The 18,031-nt window shown below is 38.4% G+C and overlaps 1 protein-coding gene and 1 pseudogene across 2 annotated transcripts in view; both read left to right on the top strand.

Moving 5' to 3' along the window:
* The window catches only part of GTF2E2 (general transcription factor IIE subunit 2), a 63,125-nt gene that overhangs the window by 36,840 nt on the left and 8,254 nt on the right, over positions 1 to 18,031 (top strand). The window contains exons 6-7 of one of the 2 annotated variants that reach the window (XM_048226214.2): positions 2,304 to 2,397; positions 5,515 to 8,179. In XM_048226214.2, the coding sequence (XP_048082171.1) occupies positions 2,304 to 2,397; positions 5,515 to 5,558 (138 nt within the window). In that variant the 3' untranslated portion in view covers positions 5,559 to 8,179. Of the gene's footprint in view, positions 1 to 2,303; positions 2,398 to 5,514; positions 8,180 to 18,031 lie in introns of those variants that run through there. The other variant, XM_026508375.4, reaches the window with a different exon arrangement.
* Positions 11,678 to 17,581, top strand: LOC113262213 (tetraspanin-17-like; annotated as a pseudogene).

Below are 18,031 nucleotides of genomic sequence, written 5' to 3'. Positions count from 1 at the left end.
CCAGATGCCCCAATCCTTTTTGTCAATTCCTTGAACTTGATAATTTCCATTCTTTTATCTTCATGTTCACTAATTCTCTCTTCTCCCTACTGAAAAATGCCTTTGAATCCCTGTAGTGAAATTTTCAATTCATTTATTGTACTTATAACACCAGAATTTCTTTGTGATTTCTTTTTAGGTTTCTATCTCATTATCAGTATTTCCATTTTGTTAATATATTGTTTTGACTTTCTTCACATCTTCTTTCAGTTCTTTGATCATCTCTAGGACAGTTTTAAAGTCTTTGTGTAGTATATTGACCATCAGGTCTTTTTTAGGGACTGTTGATTTATTTTTTTCATTAAATGGGCCATGGTTTCCTGTTTCTTTGTATGCTTTGTGATTTTTTTTGTTGTTGAAAACTAGACATTTGAATCTAATAATATAGTAACTCTGGATATCAGATTCTCTTTCTCCAGGTTTTCCTGTTTTTTTATATTCTTTTTGCTTTGGGTTGTTGTCGCTTGTCTCTCTGCTAAGGATTAGCTGGAGGTGTAAACTTAAGATTTTTTTTAAGGACTTTTCTAAGTCTTTTCCAGGACATGCATCGTCACTCTAATTTTCTTCGTTTATGTAGTTGTTTTTGTATGTCTTTAACGTTGTCTGAGTCTTCCCCTGGAAGTTGCAAGGCAATGATAAACTCCAGAGTTTCAAAATAGTTACATGAGACTGATGCTGTCAGTGTAATTGTTGTCTAGGTTGGGAGACAGGTTCCTGGTGCTTCCTACTTTGCCTTCTTTGCAGAATCTTCTATAATATGTTTTGAAATCAGGAATTATCAGACTTCCAACTTTATTCTTTTTTAAGATTGTTTTGGCTAGTCAGAGTCTTTTGTGACTCTACATTAATTTCAGGAAGGATTTTTCCATTTCTTCAAAAAGTACCATTGGAATTTTGATAGGGATTGTGTTGAATCTGCATATTGCTTTAGTATTATTGATATGTTAACAATATTAAGTCTTCTAATTCATGAATATGGATATTTTTTCATTTATTTATGTTTTTAATTCCTTTCTGCACTGTCTTTTGAGTTCTTAGTTTATTTTACATATCTAATGATTACCATTAGATTTACCATATCTTCATACTATTTACCATATCTAATGATTACCACCTGGGCCCGTTGAAGTCTTTTAATTGTTTTTCAGAGTTTTTTGTGTCATGAATAATTTATATAAATAAGAATGAAGGGATGGTGAAAAACAGCTTTATTGGAAATTTTAAGATTTTAACGTAGCAAACTCCTGAATCAAGTATATTTTTGCAAACACTCATCGGAAAAGATGAAAGAATGCTATTGTATGGCTTTTTAGCAAAGTGAAATGGCAAGGGCTCTTATCACACAGTATTCTATGGTGAATTCTTTCCTGTTGAATAACTAACTGAATGAAAACACCTCATTTTGTTATGTTCGTAGAAATCTGGCATTCAGTCATTAATTCTTAAGCTTGAGATTATTCATCTGAGCAATTGTCATCTAAAGACTCATAGTTTTAGACTTTATTTCTGTGATGAATTTCACCGTCCATTAGAGTCTAGAGTGAGTGCTACTGTCAGGCTTTTTGCATTCTTGTTCTCATTTATTAATAATAGTGAAGTATTTTCTGTCAGTTTTCTTGTCATTGCCCTGAGGATCAGGAAATAAATTCTGAATTGTCCTCTATATTTAATGAAAGCCAAAAGACAACAAAGACCACTCTTTGGTCTTTTATATCTTCTTGAAAGGTGATGCAACAGTTTGGGCAATGCAGTAAAAAAATTGAAGGATGGCGGTTTCACTGTTGCATCACACTTCTAGGTGAATTAATTATTCTTTCATTTTTTACTATTGTAGCTTTTTAAAGCATAATTGGAAATACTTGCTGGGTAGTGATAAATAAATGGCAAAATATTTTAAGGTAGAGGAAAAGTAAGACCACTAAGATCCCACAGTTTTTCTTAGATGAATAAAAAGAATCCAGTAGACCCAAATCATAATTGAAACATAGATTGGGTTTTGTTTTTCAAAAATAAGTAACTTTTCTTTTTGTACTTTGGAAGCTCTCTAAGAATAAAAGTCTTGAAATATTAATCCATAAAAGTAGAACTGCTCATGAAAGAAACTTAACTAAAATTAGATGCATTAGACCCTAATGGTATACTGAAGGTTAAAAGAAATGGGAGAGTCCTTTGTCGTTTAAAAAAAGAACAAAAAATCTTTTGGGGTGAGGTAATTTGGAGTTAACTGAAAAAAACTTTTTTTTTTTTTTTTTCAATCTTTTAAGGCTTTAGGGGACCAGATACTATTTGTAAATCGTCCTGATAAGAAGAAAATTCTTTTCTTCAATGATAAGAGCTGTCAGTTTTCTGTGGATGAAGGTGAGCCTTTGTTTAATTTTTAAGTGTGTTACAAATATGGGGTGGCAAAATTTATATTTATAATCCAGTTATAACTTTAATTTTAAAGTAGTGATTTTTAGCTTTATCATCTTTTAGAACACAGCTAAAATCTTATCACTAACACTGTTTCTCAGAATGGAATTTGAAATATGTAATTTGAAAGATTTTAGGTTAATTGTACTTGTAATCATAGTATGGTAGGTTATGATATCTTATGCTTATAGCTCAGCTGTACCAATTTCTTTATTTCTATTATTTTACAAATATTACCTCATATCTTGATATGGGAGCTTGATGCAGGATGGGAAAAAACATTTTTGTTGGTGACTGATATTCTCTTAAATAACTTGTGAGTCTTTTGATTTTCTGATTGGATAGGCAAGATGACTTTTTTCCGACTATTGTAGAGTCAGATGCTAAGCTTCTGTTGAATCTGGTACTAAATGTGTGATGCCTGTGTTTTGAATTTTAGTTAAAATATATTTCAGGGGAACTGGGTGGCTCGGTTGAGTTTCTGACTCTTGATTTTGGCTCAGGTCATGATCTCAGGGTCGTGCAATTGAGCCCTGCATCGGGCTTCCCGCTCCGTGCGGAGTCTCCTTGAGATTGTCTCTCTTCCTCTCCCTTTTGCCTTCCCCCCCACCCCAGCTTGTGTGCAGGCTCTCTCTCTCAAGTAAATAAGACCTTTAAAAAAAATATTTCATCAATATGTGTCAGGTAAAAGAGTAGTTAAACAAGGGTTTAGTCATGGAAAATCTCTACTATACAAGTAGAAATTCTCATTTAGACAAATATATTGTACTGTAAATTTGTATTAATTTTGAACTAAAAAGGCAAGAGAAGAATTCATAAAGTAAAAAAGTAATATTAAATTCCAAACAGAAAAGAAAAATTCCAAATAGTAAAACTGTTGCTATGCCTGAGGTAGCCTAGTGACTCTGTTTAGTGTATTGAATAAAAGAGATTCTATTGAAGAAGTAATTTTGTATAAAAATGCACATATAATTCTTGTTCCTTTAGTATCCCATACATGTCTTGGTTATGATTTTGTAATTTGTACTATATAAGTTTTTCTTTCATATGTTATCTGGCTGTAGATATTCAGGCTTGTGGTGCAGATAGGAGTTCAGCCACCCTTAAGTTACTTAGATGACCATGATTTGTTTTAGGAAATAGAATGTTGTGTTTTGGTGGAGAATTGTGATTGAGGGTACCTTGTATGCAGTTGATACTCAGTAAATGTTTGTTATGTTAAAAAATTGTTTTCGAAGTATTCCAGTTATCTGTATTGTACTTTCTAATAAATAAGCTTTTGTGTGTAAATAAGGGAATAGTGAACTTCTTTTGTATGTTGTAGTGATAGATGCTCATTTAAGAAAGGCTTGGCTTAGCAATTTTTTTACTTACAGTTCTGCTTTTATGGAAACTTTTATAATTGTCAAATTTACTTGACACTTTGTAAAAACAGAGGGGTGGACTTGATCTTTAAGATACAGATTTTTTAAAAAATAGCTGATTCCTTCATTCTTTGGCATAATTCATTTGGAAAAAATGTGCAGTATTAAAAAACATCGTAAGTATCACATATTCAAATAGGAAGATCTTACAATGAAAAGTAGATAAATTTTTCTTTTACTAATTTGAGTCCCTTTCATTTGTGTCACTAAAGTGGCTTTATTTTAATTCTTTGGGTGGTTTTTCCCTTATTGTATTAAGTAATATGCTTATATTTTTATTTCTTGATTTTTCAGCTTGAAATATTGTAACGACTTATTCTTATGTTTTTGATTACACCTGCTGTCTCTCTTCTTCACTTTCTAATACAGTATAGCACTAGTTTTAGTTTCTCTGCCATTTCCGTTGGTACCTTTAACAATCAAAATGTTTGACTGTTCTCAGGGAATTTTTAGTATTAAGTCTGCTCTGCATATGGCAGCATTGTGCGGCCTATCTGTACATGTTCAAATTGGGGCATATGTTGAGGTTGCAGTAGCTCTATAAGAATAGGACGGAACTCTAGGATTTCTGATAATTCATTGGAGGAATTTCTTTCTTTTTCTTTTTTTTCATTCGAGAAATTTTAAGAGAATACTTTCTGTTCTGCTATAATCCTCACACTAACTATTATACCAAGTCATTAGTATTTTCTGTCTCCAGTGCGATTTTTCTGTGGATATCACTGTTTTAACTTTGCTCAACCTTTTCCTGTTTGTGTATCTTTTTCTATTTATTTCTATTTAATATTACCCCATTTTCATTTGCCATTGTATATGGCCTTTGTTGGCTTAAGCTCTTTCTGTCTCCTTATTACTTGGCTTATAAGGACAAGGTGAGGATTTTCTTTCTTTTCTTTTTTTTTTTAAAAGATTTATTTATTTGAGAGAGAGCGAGAGTGCACGGCAGGGCGGGGGGGGGGGCGGGTAGAAGAAGAGGAAGAGAGAGTCTTAAGCAGATGCCAGGCTGAGCACGGAGCCTGTCACAGGGCTCAGTCTCACAACCCTAAGATCATGACCTGAGCCAAAACCAAGAGTCAGACTGCTTAACCAACTGAGCCACCCAGGCACCCCAAGATGAGGATTTTCACTTTTTTCCACTCAGATTATAAAAGTAACCACATATGCTTGTTAGTAAAATCCCACATATCTGGAAATAAATTGTATAAATTGTTTGATGTTTATTTTTCTAGTTTACTTTTTCTCTATTAGAGATATTCTCTGGTGCTATATGTCTATTTAGTATTCCATTATGTAGGTGTACCTGATGGATGGGTTTTTTTAAGTACTTAATGCTGCAGCAAATATTCTTACACCTTTTACATGCTGGATATGTGTATGCATTTTTTATGTTAATGAAATAGCCATATATATCAGAAGGTATTTGGGAGGGGAAATTGATAAATTATTTTTGCATCTATTAAGTCTTTGTTGTTTTGGACTTATTTAATAGATGTTGAAGTATATTACTAGATTTCCTAATGTTGACTGTCCTTATACTCCTAGAATAACCTTTTTTTAACTATATATTTCTGGACTCTTTTTCTATGTTTAAAGGTTTTTGCTTTAGTATCCAGTTTCCTTTTTTTGCTTACTTTCTCAGGGTTTGGTTTGTGTGTGATGCTGGATACATCAAAAGAGAGGTAGTTTTCCTCTCTTCCTTCCCTTTTCATTCTTCCCTTACGAGAATATTCGATTCCTTGAAGATTTGAACACAAACGCCCATGAGTGTACCTGTCTTGTTGCTTCTTTGACTGTATTCTTCATATCTTCTTTGGTTATGTTCTTCATTAAGTTTCCCACCTTGTAAATTAATTTTGGCAATTTCTGCTTACCTAAAATCATCCTTTTTAAATTTTCAAATTGAATAGCATATAGTTTTTGCAGAGTATAGCCCCGAATTTAATTTTTTTCTGTAATTTTCCCTTTTTATTGCTAACTTTTTGTATTTGGACTTTCTCCCTTACTTCCTTGTTATGCTAACTGTTGGTTTATCAGTTTTACTTTTGTTGTTGTATTTTGTTTCAAAGGAAAATATCTGTCAGATCACCCTTTACATACTACTTTTTGACTACTTTATATGAGTGGTGACAGAGCAAACATTAAAATCTGCCATTGCTTTTTTTCTGTTAATTTTGTTATTACTTCCTGTATATGTTTCCCTCAAAATTTTTGGTTTATATACATTCTTGACAGTCATAGTTTAAGGATTGTATTATAATCATTGTAAAGCATTCTTCTTGGTTGTATTTAATGTTCTTTTACTTTGAAATCTGGCCTTATTTTCATATTATTCTTTTAATCCCCTCCCTTTTTTTCAACTCATATATTTTTGCCCATTCTTTTACTGTACATCCTTCTTTTGTTTAAATATTTCCTTTTGTAATTGGCATACAGTTTTAACATTTTTTAAAGTGTCATTTTATATTAATTACCTTTATTACATGATACAGTCTCCCATTATTTGTTTGGAAAGTATAATTCTGGGGGGTTCTCAAATATACAAAGTGATTTTCTATATCTCTAATTTGCTTAAACTTACAGGTATCATTTTATCAACTTCATTCTTTTGTTTTTATTTCCTAATTGACACTTTCTGGGATTTTGGTAACAATCTGTTATTGTGTATTCATGAATTATTCAACAAGAATTCACTTATTCAAATATTTACTGATGTTCTATTTTATGGCCCAGTCATTTTACCAAATGCAGGGGATACAGCAGTGAACAAGGTATAGACAAATCTCTGCCTTTGTGGAGTTTACATTCTAAAAGATAAAGTAGACAATATAAAAAATAAAACATGATTACAGATTGTATCAAATTCTAGGAAAGAGACAAATGAAGTATGTGCAAGCTGTTAAAGTAGTAGGAGGGGTGGAACTCGGAGAAGACCACGGTGGAAGAATGAGATGGTGCTAGGCTTCCAAAGTACCAGAGTGGTACTCATGTGGGTGCCGTTGTGGGGGAAGTGGGGTTCATGCAGAGAATAGTAAAGGCAAAGGCTGTAGTAAAGACTCTGATTTTTGTCATAGGCTAGTGGTTTTTGTTTTTGTTTTTTTAAGATTTTATTTATTTATTTGACAGAGACAGCCAGCGAGAGAGGAAACACAAGCAGGGGGAGTGGGAGAGGAAGAAGCAGGCTCCCAGTGGAGGAGCCTGATGCGGGGCTTGTCCCAGAACGCCGGGATCACGCCCTGAGCAGAAGGCAGACGCTTAACGACTGCGCCACCCAGGCGCCCCTAGGCTAGTGGTTTTTAATCCTTAAATCTGATTCAGTGGAGCCTGAGGAGCAAATATTTTGTAATGTATTCTTTGCTCTTGGAAAGTAGAATTTCTAGGCGATATAACCTGCATTGAGACATGATTTCTTAAAAGTTAGTATAATACAGGGATGCCTGCTTGGCTGGCTCAGGCAGTAGAGCATGTTGACTCTTGATTCCAGGGTGGTGAGTTCAAGCCCCACATTGGGTGCAGAGCTTACTTTAAAAAAAAAAAAAAGTAGGGGCACCCGGGTGGCTCAGCCGGTTAAGCATTCAACTCTTGATTTTGGCTCAGGTCATTATCTCAGAGTTGTGAGATGAAGCCCTGGATTGAGCTCTGCACTGGACGTGGAGCCTGCTTAAGATTCTCTCTCTCCTTCTCCCTCTCCCACCCTCCTTAAAAAAAAAAAAAAAGTATACCCTAACTGTAACAGAGAAAGGAGGAATAAATAAATAAAAGGAAATTGATTTATATTTTACAAATGTATTTTTTTTTTTTTAAAGATTTTATTTATTTATTCGACAGAGATAGAGACAGCCAGCGAGAGAGGGAACACAAGCAGGGGGAGTGGGAGAGGAAGAAGCAGGCTCATAGCAGAGGAGCCTGATGTGGGGCTCGATCCCATAACGCCAGGATCACGCCCTGAGCTGAAGGCAGACGCTTAACCGTTGTGCCACCCAGGCGCCCCTACAAATGTATTTCAATATTTAGAACTTTTCAAGCACATTTATATTAGAATATAAAAGGGATATAAATAGCACAGTTGTTTACATTTGAGTCACCATTGAATGTGATGGCTACAAATGGACCAGTACAGGTGTGATGCAGTAGCAACCTATGTACCGTAATTAGTGTTTCCCTTAAGTGATAAAGACTCTTGGAAAAGGTCTGCAAAATACAAAGTGAAGTTTTTCTGAGATTTTCAAAGGTTAATCGTACATTGTATGTTCCTAGAAAATCATATGTTTATTAAACCAGTATAAAAAGTACTTTATGTATGTAAACAATTTGGTTCTAGGCTCAGTTTCTTATTATCAACTGGTGTTTTCATTAATCTCTATATTTTCTAAGAAAGATGGCTGGGAGGAAGAAAGGTTTTTCAACAATGGTGGTATTGATTATTTGGAGCTGGATAATTTTTTTTGGCATTGGGGTTGTCACTGCATTAGCAGAATCCCTGGCTTCTTTAGATCCCAGTAGCATACCTTTCCCCACAGTGTGACAACCAAAAATGTATCCAGACATTATCAAATGTTCCCCAGGAAGTGAAACCGTCTGGGTTGAGAATTATATTAAAGGTATGGTTTATGTTTATAAAATATCTGTTGTCTTCAGACTTCTTTTCTTGAATTCTTTAATTTGGCGCAGTGATACAGGGATGTTAGAGTGAATAAGGTCTCTGTTGTTGAGCTTACCTACGGCTCTGAGGGAACACTGACAAGGGAACACAGATGGTGGTTCTTGCATACTGTCACTGTGGTGTTCGTACAGCGCTGTAGGCTCTGGGGGAATAATCACCATCCACAGGAACTTCAGGGTTGGGGCACTGTTCTTGGAGTTGAAATCATCAGTATGGCATAAATCACTAATTTTAAAAAAATGAGTTTTTTCTGTTGATATAAGTTGTGCATTTCCAGAGAAGATCCACTGAAAATTGATGCATATCTTAACATTTGTCTTCCTCTCTGTCTCTTTCTCTTTGTTCGTATTTTACTCAAAACGCTTTGTCCTGATTGTATTGGAGATTTTTGTGTTAGCCCAGTAGGTGGCAGTCTTAGCTAAAGAGGAAATAGAGATGAAGCTTTCAGACCTGTTGCAGACTCACCCTTCATTTTATCTGTAACAGAACCAGATATCCTAAAATGAGATATAACACAAGTAAGGAGAGAGCTTATTTGTAGTAATTTAGAAAGTCAAATACGTAAGTGAACACAGAGTAGTTGAACTTAGGTATATGTCTTATTCCACAGAGGCATTTATTTCCTTTTATCAGGATCTTATCCATTTAGAGCCAGTAAATAAATGCAGTGGTCAAGATGATGGTTTGAATAGTTAATCTGCAGGTTTATATCTTAGCTCTGCTCCTTACTAGCTTAGGCAAGATACTTCTGAGATTTCTCATCTATAAAATAGGAATAATGGTATTTGTCTCATGGTCCTTATGAGAATTAAATGAGTTAAAAATAAGGGTGCATAGAGCTTGAAACAGAGCCTGGCACATAGTAATAGTAACCATAATATTAGCTATTACCAGTAGAATTGGAAGTATCAAATAGTACTAAAATACTAGGTGTTTTTAATCTTATCTGGTTATTTATTCATGTTTCCTTAGCTATCTGGTTATTGACCAGGTGGATCTGTGGTGTTGTGTTTTATTAGACAGCGAAGAACCAGAGCCAGTATAGCAGTCTGAGGCGAATTTGCAATGATCTGTTGCAGTTATAGAATGTTTGTTGGCGTTCCTGGTGAGAAGTCCAATGGCAGTCTGACTTTTCTTTCATTTCTGCTAACTTGTTCTTTTCCACCTAGAAGCTTAAACAATTTCAACTTTATCAGAATACAAGGCTTCTTCCAGAAGCTCTTTTCCTGGGGCTCAGATGCTGTTTTAGTCCATTATTTTTTGATGGCTTTCCATTTTATGGATGTACTTTAAAACAATTTTTCTGATGCTCCACAGATAGAAATGTAGTTTTTGTGTTGTTATATGCTATTATAAATAATACTTGCACATAAATATATGTGCACTCGGCCCGATTATTTCCTCATTGTAGATTTAAGTAGAATTGCCAGCTCAGAAGATAAGGCATATTTAAAAAATTTTCAACATCTTGCCTGAAATGCCTTTTGTAAAGTTTGTACCAATTTTTTGGGATGCATTTACCCTTCACAGCAGTATATGAAAAAGTTTCCAATTCTTTGCCATCACCAGTACTAGATGTTTTTAGTTGACTTTGCCAGCCTCATAGAAAATAAGGTTTTTCTTGAATTTGTATTTTCTTGCAACGACTTTATAAAATTAGAGAAAAACATGATTTTTCTTTGTACCTCTGTCAACTGTACATTTTTTGTCCTTGGATACATTAAAATCTAATTCAATTTGGGATTCTGTGAGATCTTGCCTTTAAAATTAGGCTCTGTTTGCCTGAGTGGCTCAGTCAGTTGGCGTCTGCCTTCAGCTCAGGTCACGATCCCAGGGTCCTGGGATGGAGCCCTGAGGTGGGCTCCCTACTCAGTGGGGAGGCTGCTTCTCCCTCTCCCCCACTGTTTGTGCTCGCACTCTCTCTTGCTCTCTCAAATAAATAAAATCTAAAAAATAAAATTCTGGTTTGGTATTTTATTTATGTATTTCTGTTTAAAGATTTATTTATTTTGGAGAGAGTGAGCAAGGGGAGGGGCAGAGGAGTAGGAGAGAGAGAATCTCCAGCAGACTCCCCACTGGGCTGGATCTCACGACCCTGAATCATGACCTGAGCTGAAGTCAAATTGGATGCTTAACCAACCAAGCTACCCCTGCACCTGTGGTGTGTATTTTAAAACAATATTGTGGTCACCTGGGTGGCTCAGGCGGTTAAGCTTCTGCCTTCAGCTCAAGTCATGATCCTGGGGTCCTGGGATTGAGTCCCATATTGGGCTGTCTGTTCAGTGGGGAGTCTGCTTCTCCCTCTGCCCCTCTTGTGATTGTTCTCTCTCTCAGATAAATGAAATCTAAAAAAAAAAACCCACAACACAATATTGTGTGCTTTCTTGGAATTAGAGTGATGTTTTTATTGCTGACTTGGAAATTTGACCTGAAGCTATTTTGTCTCACATAAGCCCGTAGAGAGCAGAGCTAGTTGCATTAATCACATTGTTTTTTAGCCAAAAAAGTGGATAGTTGGGGACTTCTGGGTTCCACTTAAAATGGAGAACGCTGGTCAGAGCATTGTTCCACTCCTATAGCAATAATAATAAACCCTAAACAGCTGCAAATTTATAGTTCTCTTGAATCCATCAGAGAGCTGAGGTTGCAGGACAACCACCTAATCTGAAATCTAAGGAAAGACAGGCACCTCCAAGAAAAGATGGAATGCAAGTACTTATCTGGGACAGACAAAATGAACACCACTCAGAAGAATTCAGTTAAAAATTTTAATGAACTGCTAAAGGCTTAAATTGGACTAGCAAGAAGATACAGAATCCTTGGGGGCTGAGAACACAGGGAGTTCATACCTACTTACAGGCTTTCTTCCACAGACTTCACTGAATGCTTATAAAAAAGACGAGGATAGGGCTGAGTATTGCCATCATTGGGCAGGCCTGGAGGAGGGGAATGGTAGATGCTTCAGGAAAGACATGAAGCCCTGTCTGAGTCCTTCCTGCCTCTCTGCTGTGAGACGAAAGCCTTAAACTGCGGTGGGAATGGAACAGAAAGAAAACCTTTCACCCCTGGGGAAGGGGCAGGAATATGTGCTGGGCCCAGGACTTCAGCACGGGGGGATGGGCAGGAACATTGAGAAGGCTACATGTCGGATACCAAGAACATAGTATTTGGCTGTGACCAAGGCTTAATCAGAATTTCAGAGAACTCCCACTCCATACCAGGCTTAGAGATGTGGAGTAATAATGGGTAACAGTGGAATTCTGTGAGTTGCAGGAGCTTGGAGGCAGGGAGACAATATGAGATGCAGTCTAAATGGAAGACCTAAAACTGTAGTTTGAGTAGATACTGAGAGAAACTCTTTGGCAAACAAGCCTCTACCCTAAACATAAGGTATGGCTGGAGCAATTTGAAGCCTGTGCTGCATTTATAGGTCTCCATAGCAGCAACAGATTCCAAACCAAGCTCATGTTCTGACGATAGAATGACTCTACCTCCACACCCTAAAGGCCTAGCATAAGAAAGATAGGGTCATATCCAGACACAAAGACTGTTTATCTCAGTCTCAGCTGTCCTACAGAGGCTATCCTGCTTTCAGTATATACTTGTGTGTGTGTGTGTGTGTGTGTGTGTGTGTGTATATATATATATATATATGGCATAACAAGGAGAAAAGTGATACAGTATTGAGACAAGGGAATTGATAAAATTCTTGGGACACAGGTACTGGAAACTGTTAGACATGGAATTTAAGATAGCTGGTTTATGTGTTAAGGCCTCTGGTAGAAACGGCAGACAACATGCACAATCAGGTAGAATATTTCAAAGGTAGACATTAAAAGAAAATCAAATGAAAAATTTATTTTTAAAGATTTTTATTGAGAGAGAGAAGAGAGCACAGAGGGAGAGGGAGAAGCATACTCCTTGCTGAGCAGGGAGCCCGGTGTGGGGCTTCATCCCAGGACCCTGAGGCTGAGGCCATGACCTGAGCTGATTGCAGACGCTTAACCAACTGAGCCACCCAGGCGCCCCAAAATGAAAATTTTATTTTTATTTTTTAAAGATTTTATTTATTTGACAGAGACACAGCGACAGGGGGAGTGGAAGAGGCAGAAGCAGGCTTCCCACTGAGCAGGGAGCCTGAGGTGAGGCTTGGTCCCAGGACCCTGGGATCCTGACCTGAGCCGAAGGCAGATGCTTAGCCATCTTAGCCATCCAGGTGCCCCAAAAGGGAAAAACTTTGACCTAGAATTCTGTACCCAGCAAAACCAATCTTTTTTTTTTTTTTTTTTAAAGGATTTTATTTATTTGAGAGAGAGAACTAAAGGGTGGGGTGAGGGGCAGAGGGAGAGGGACAAGCAGACTCCCCACTGAGCAGGGAGTCGGGACGCTAGGCTCTATCCCAGGACCCTGGGATCATGACCTGAGCCAAAGGCAGATGCTTAACCAACTGAGCCACCCAGGCGCCCTAAAACTAATCTTTTAAAAATTAAGGAGAAATAGTCTTTTAGAGTAATATTCTCATGGTATCACAGAAACTGAGATAAGTCATTGTCATAAGACCTGTATTACCAGATTTACTAAGGAGATTCTTTCAGGCAAAAGAGATGTGATTCTAGGTAGTAACTTGGATCTATACAGATAAGTAGGTGTGCTGTAAATAGGTGAATATAAAATTCATGTTTTTCTAATTAAAACATTTAAAAATGTCTATTAAAATTTTTTTCTTATTGCTTTGAGCTCAAGGGGCACTTGGGTGGTTCAGTTGGTTAAGTCTCTGACTCTTGATCTCAGCTCAGGTCTTGATCTCAGGGTTGTCAGTTCAAGCCTCGTGTAGGGCTCCATGTATGGAGCCTACTTAAGAAAAAAGAAAAGGGGCACCTGAGTGGCTCAGTTGATTAAGCATCTGCCTTCAGCTCAGGTCATGATCCCAGGGTCCTGGGATTGAGCCCCACATCAGGCTCCCTGCTCAGCAGGGAGTCTGCTTCTCCCTCTGTGGGATACCCCCCCCCAACTTGTGCTCTTTCTCTCTGAAATAAAATCTTAAAAAAAAAAAGAAGAAAGATAACTGATTATAAAGGAAAAGTATTAGAAATATATTTTATGTTTACAGCAAATATAAAAGTAAAATTTGTGACAGCTCAAAGGTCAGAGGGAAGGATACTATTATAACATCTTTTAAAAAAATCTTAAAGATTTATTTATTTTAGAGAGAGAGCGCACGGTAGTGGGGCGGAGAATCTCAAGCAGATTCCCCACCCACCCCCTCAGCCCCCGCCCTGAGCATGGAGCCCAACATGGGGCTCAGTCTCATGACCCTGAGATCATGACCTGAGCCAAAATCAAGATTCAGACGCTTAACCAACTGAGCCACTGAGGTGCCCCACTATTATAGAATCTTTACATTATATGTAAACTGGTATAACTTACTTGCAGCTAGGCTCTGATTAATTAAATGTGTATTATAAACCCTAGGACAACCACTAAAACCATTGTTTTCAAAAAAGGAGTAACTATAGTTAAAAATACTGTATTACAGGGGCACCTGGGTGGCTCAGTCGTTAAGCATCTGCCTTCGGCTCAGGGCGTGATCCCGGCGTTCTGGGATCGAGCCCCACATCGGGCTTCTCTGCTGGGAGCCTGCTTCTTCCTATCCCACTCCCCCTGTTTGTGTTCCCTCTCTCGCTGGCTGTCTCTCTCTGTCAAATAAATAAATAAATAAAATCTTAAAAAAAAAAATGCCGTATTATACATTTGAAAGAGAGTAGATCTTAAAAGTTCTCATCACAAGGGAAAAAAATTGTGACTGTAGGGGTACCTGGGTGGCCCAGTCAGTTAAACATCTGCCTTTGGCATAGGTCATGATCTCGGGGGTCATGATCTCCTAGGATCGAGCCCCGCATCGGGCTCTCTGCTCAACAGGGAGTCTGCTTCTTCCTCTGTGCTCTTCCTTTCTCTCTCTCAAATAAATAAATAAAATCTCCTAAAAATCGTAATTGTGTGGTGATGAGTGTTAAAGTACTTTGGTAATCATTTTGTTATATATGCATATATCAAATGATTGTGTTCTACACCTAAACCTAATACAGTGTTGTCAGTTGTATCTCAGTAAAAAATGTATAATGTGCCAATAGCAGACATAAAATGTAATCAGAAAAATATATTCACTTAATCCAAATGAACACAGAAATGGAAAAAAACAAGGAGTATATGGAATAGAAATGGTAAGAGGATAGATTTTAGTCCAGCCATTATTATGTTAAATGTAAATCTTGTAAACATAGTAATAAAGACTTTCATCTGTTTAAACATCCAAAATCATCTAACACACTTTTCACTGTTAAATTGTTCAAACATAATAATTGAGACAGTTGTAAATTGTCTAACCATAATAATTAAGATACAGATTTTCAGATTAGATACAAAGCAAGACCTTGGTGTATGCTTTCTGTAAGAAACTCACTTTAAATATGGGTTAAAAGTAATGTACTGGTGCAGCCACTGTGGAAAGCAGTATGGCTGTTCCTCAAAAAGTTAAAAATAGAACTGTGCTAGCATCCAGCAGTGGCACTACTGGGTATTTGCCCAAAGGATACAGAAACACTAACTTAAAGGGATACACACACCCCTGTTTATTGTGGCATTATTTACAATACCCAAGATATGGAAGCAGCCCAAGTGTGCAGTGATTGATGAATGGATAACAAGGATGTGGTATAGCCTGGGCGGCTCTAGCCCAGGGTGGCCCGTGGAGGGCTGGCTCGACCCCAGCTCTGGTTTCTGGGCCAGCAGGTGGCTGCTAACCATGCTGGGCTAGCACCCCAGGCTTCCAGGAGCCTGAGGTCGGCTGCTGTAGGAAATACTGCTGTTTGGCTTCAACATTGTCTTGTGGGTGCTGGGAGCCCTGTTCCTGGCCATTGGCCTCGGGCCTGGGGTGAGAAGGGTGTTCTCTCCAACATCTCAGCACTGACAGATCTGGGAGGCCTCGATCCCATGTGGCTGTTGGTAGCGGTTGGAGGCGTTGTGTCGGTGCTGGGCTTTGACGGGGGCATTGGGGCTCTTTGGGAGAACACCTTCCTGCTCACGCTTTTCTGTGTTTCTCAGCGTCTTTTCTTCCTGGAGCTGGCAACAGGGATCCTGGCCTTCATATGCAAGGACTGGATTCGAGACCAGCTCAGTTTCTTCTGTCAGTAACAATGTCAGGGCCTGTCAGGACGACATTGACCTTCAGAATCTCTTTGCTCAGAAATATTAGCTTTGCTGTGGAGCCCGAGGGCCTAATGGTTGATACCTCAATCTGTATTTCAGCTGCACTGACTTGAACCTGAGCCAGGAGCGCTGTAGGGTCCCCTTCTCCTGCCGCATCAGGGACCCAGCAGAAGATGTCCTCAGCACCCAGTGTGGCTACAGTAGGCAGCTCCCACTGGCGCTGGAGCAGCGGGGCTCCATCCACACTAAAGACTGCATGGGCCAGTTTGAGAAGTGGCTGCAGGACACCCCCATTGTTGTGTTTGGGGTCTCTGGGGGCATCGCCCTCCTCCAGATCTTTGGTATCTGCCCGCCCAGAACCTTGTGAGTGCCATCAAGGCAGTGAAGGCCAGCTGGTGAGGCTGCCACACTGGTGCACAGGGAGCCACCATCTTGACTACTGTTGGGTCGTGGGCTCCCAAGGGGACCGGGAATGGTACAGCTATAAGAGGGTGCAGGCCAGATGGGGTGGGAGGGGTCTGCCATATCCCCACCCAGGCTGGGACACACTTCTCTGTGCATGACTGTGTGGGGCAGGCTTGGGGCCTGCTGTTGCCTGGGACGCAGCTTCAGAGCTGTTTTCTCCACTAGCTGTGATCTTGATCCTGCCCAGAGCCCACTTCAGCCTCACCGCCTTAGACTCTAAAATGGGCCCAAGAATTTTCTCTCCCTTGCTTGCCCCTTCGGATCAAACATGATGATGGCTAGAAACTGCTCAAACAAAACCTTAACCCTGTTCCCCCCCCCCCCAAAGATCTTATTTATGTCTGTCTGTCAGGCTCTGTGCTCAGCAGGGACTGTGCTTCTCTCCCTCTCCCTCTGTCCCATCCCCCACTTGTGCTCGTGTGCGTGCTCTCTCTCAAAGTAAATCTTTAAAAAGAGTTTTGTAGAATTTTAGTTTTTTCTATTTTACATAAATGAGATCACCCTATATCTGCTAGCCAGTCCTTTTCTTAGGTGTTTCATACCGCTTTCGTTAGAGGCATTAGCACCCAGAAATAAGATGATAGAGGTGAGATGATGATGATAACTATAACAGGTATAGATAGTGCTTCTTTCTTTGTGGACGATACATTAACTGATTTACTATCTACAGCTCTATGAGACAGGTATTATTATCCCTGTTCTGCAGATCAGGAAACTGAGGCAGAGGGGTTAAATGATTTGCCCCATGTTACATAGTAAATGGAGTGGCTGGATTCACACCCAGACCGTCTGGTTCCCAGGCTGTACTGTACTAGTCTGCTAATTTTGCATTTTATAGGAAAAATCTGGGCATAGCCAAAACATGAATGAGTTATTTAGGAATTTCCTTTCCTTATTTCCTTTCCTTCTCTGGCATACTTTGTTACAGAGTTTTCATTGTTAGCTTAAGTGGAACAGGGATCTCTTCAATTCAGAGGATCCAGTCTGAATTTGTAAATTCTAGCCTGTTCTTCCTGTTTTTCTCTGTTACAAGATTTCTAGATCAGTTCCTGTTTTATTTACCTTTATAGTTGAGAGCGTGCCTGACTTTCATGATACTTGGGAGATCTTCTGCCAAAATAAATCCGTCTGCTTTTAAATTCAGTATCCCCTAATCATTTACGATTTTCAGAAAACAAAACCAAAACCAAACTGACAGAAAAAGAAAATAGAGCGCCCAGATCTTGGTCTCTAGATAACATTCTCCAATAAAGTCAGTCAGGACTCCTTGACAAAATGGTTGATTGTTCCAAGTTTGGGGAAATATAAGATGAGCTCGGAACATTTTTTGGTACCAGAAAGTAGGTGCTCAGCAAAACAAAAGACAGAATAAAAAGGAAAGCAAGTAAAAAAGATACAGGAACAATCTGAAGGGCTCTCAATGACCAAAGCCAGGATGTTTGAATAACAAAATGATAGTAATCGATCGTAATCTGTAGAGTAAGTACCCATGAGTCCATACTACATCAAATAAACAACTGAATAAGTGGAGAAAGAATAGTCCTTCCTTATAGAATTCTAATTTACACATCTGGAAGGAATGATGGAAATAATTTGCCCTTAGGCAGGCCCACAAGTAATAATTATAGGCAGAAGCTGTCAGTGGATGCTAAAGTTAGCAAAAAGTGTGATGAGAAATGGAGTATTTGCTTAGTCTCAGTAGATTTCCCCATAAGGTCCTCATTAATTACAAAGGGAAAAATAATAGCTTTGTGGTGGAGAAATCTGACAGATACCAGCTTAAGCAGTGATCAGTTTATCAGCCTCAGTAAGACATTGACATCAT

This window comes from Ursus arctos, unplaced genomic scaffold (assembly GCF_023065955.2).
Source record: "Ursus arctos isolate Adak ecotype North America unplaced genomic scaffold, UrsArc2.0 scaffold_27, whole genome shotgun sequence".
In the NCBI taxonomy this organism is placed as follows: domain Eukaryota; kingdom Metazoa; phylum Chordata; class Mammalia; order Carnivora; family Ursidae; genus Ursus; species Ursus arctos.
The sequence above is the reverse complement of the archived record's forward strand: the minus strand, read 5'-3'. Positions and strand labels throughout refer to the sequence as shown.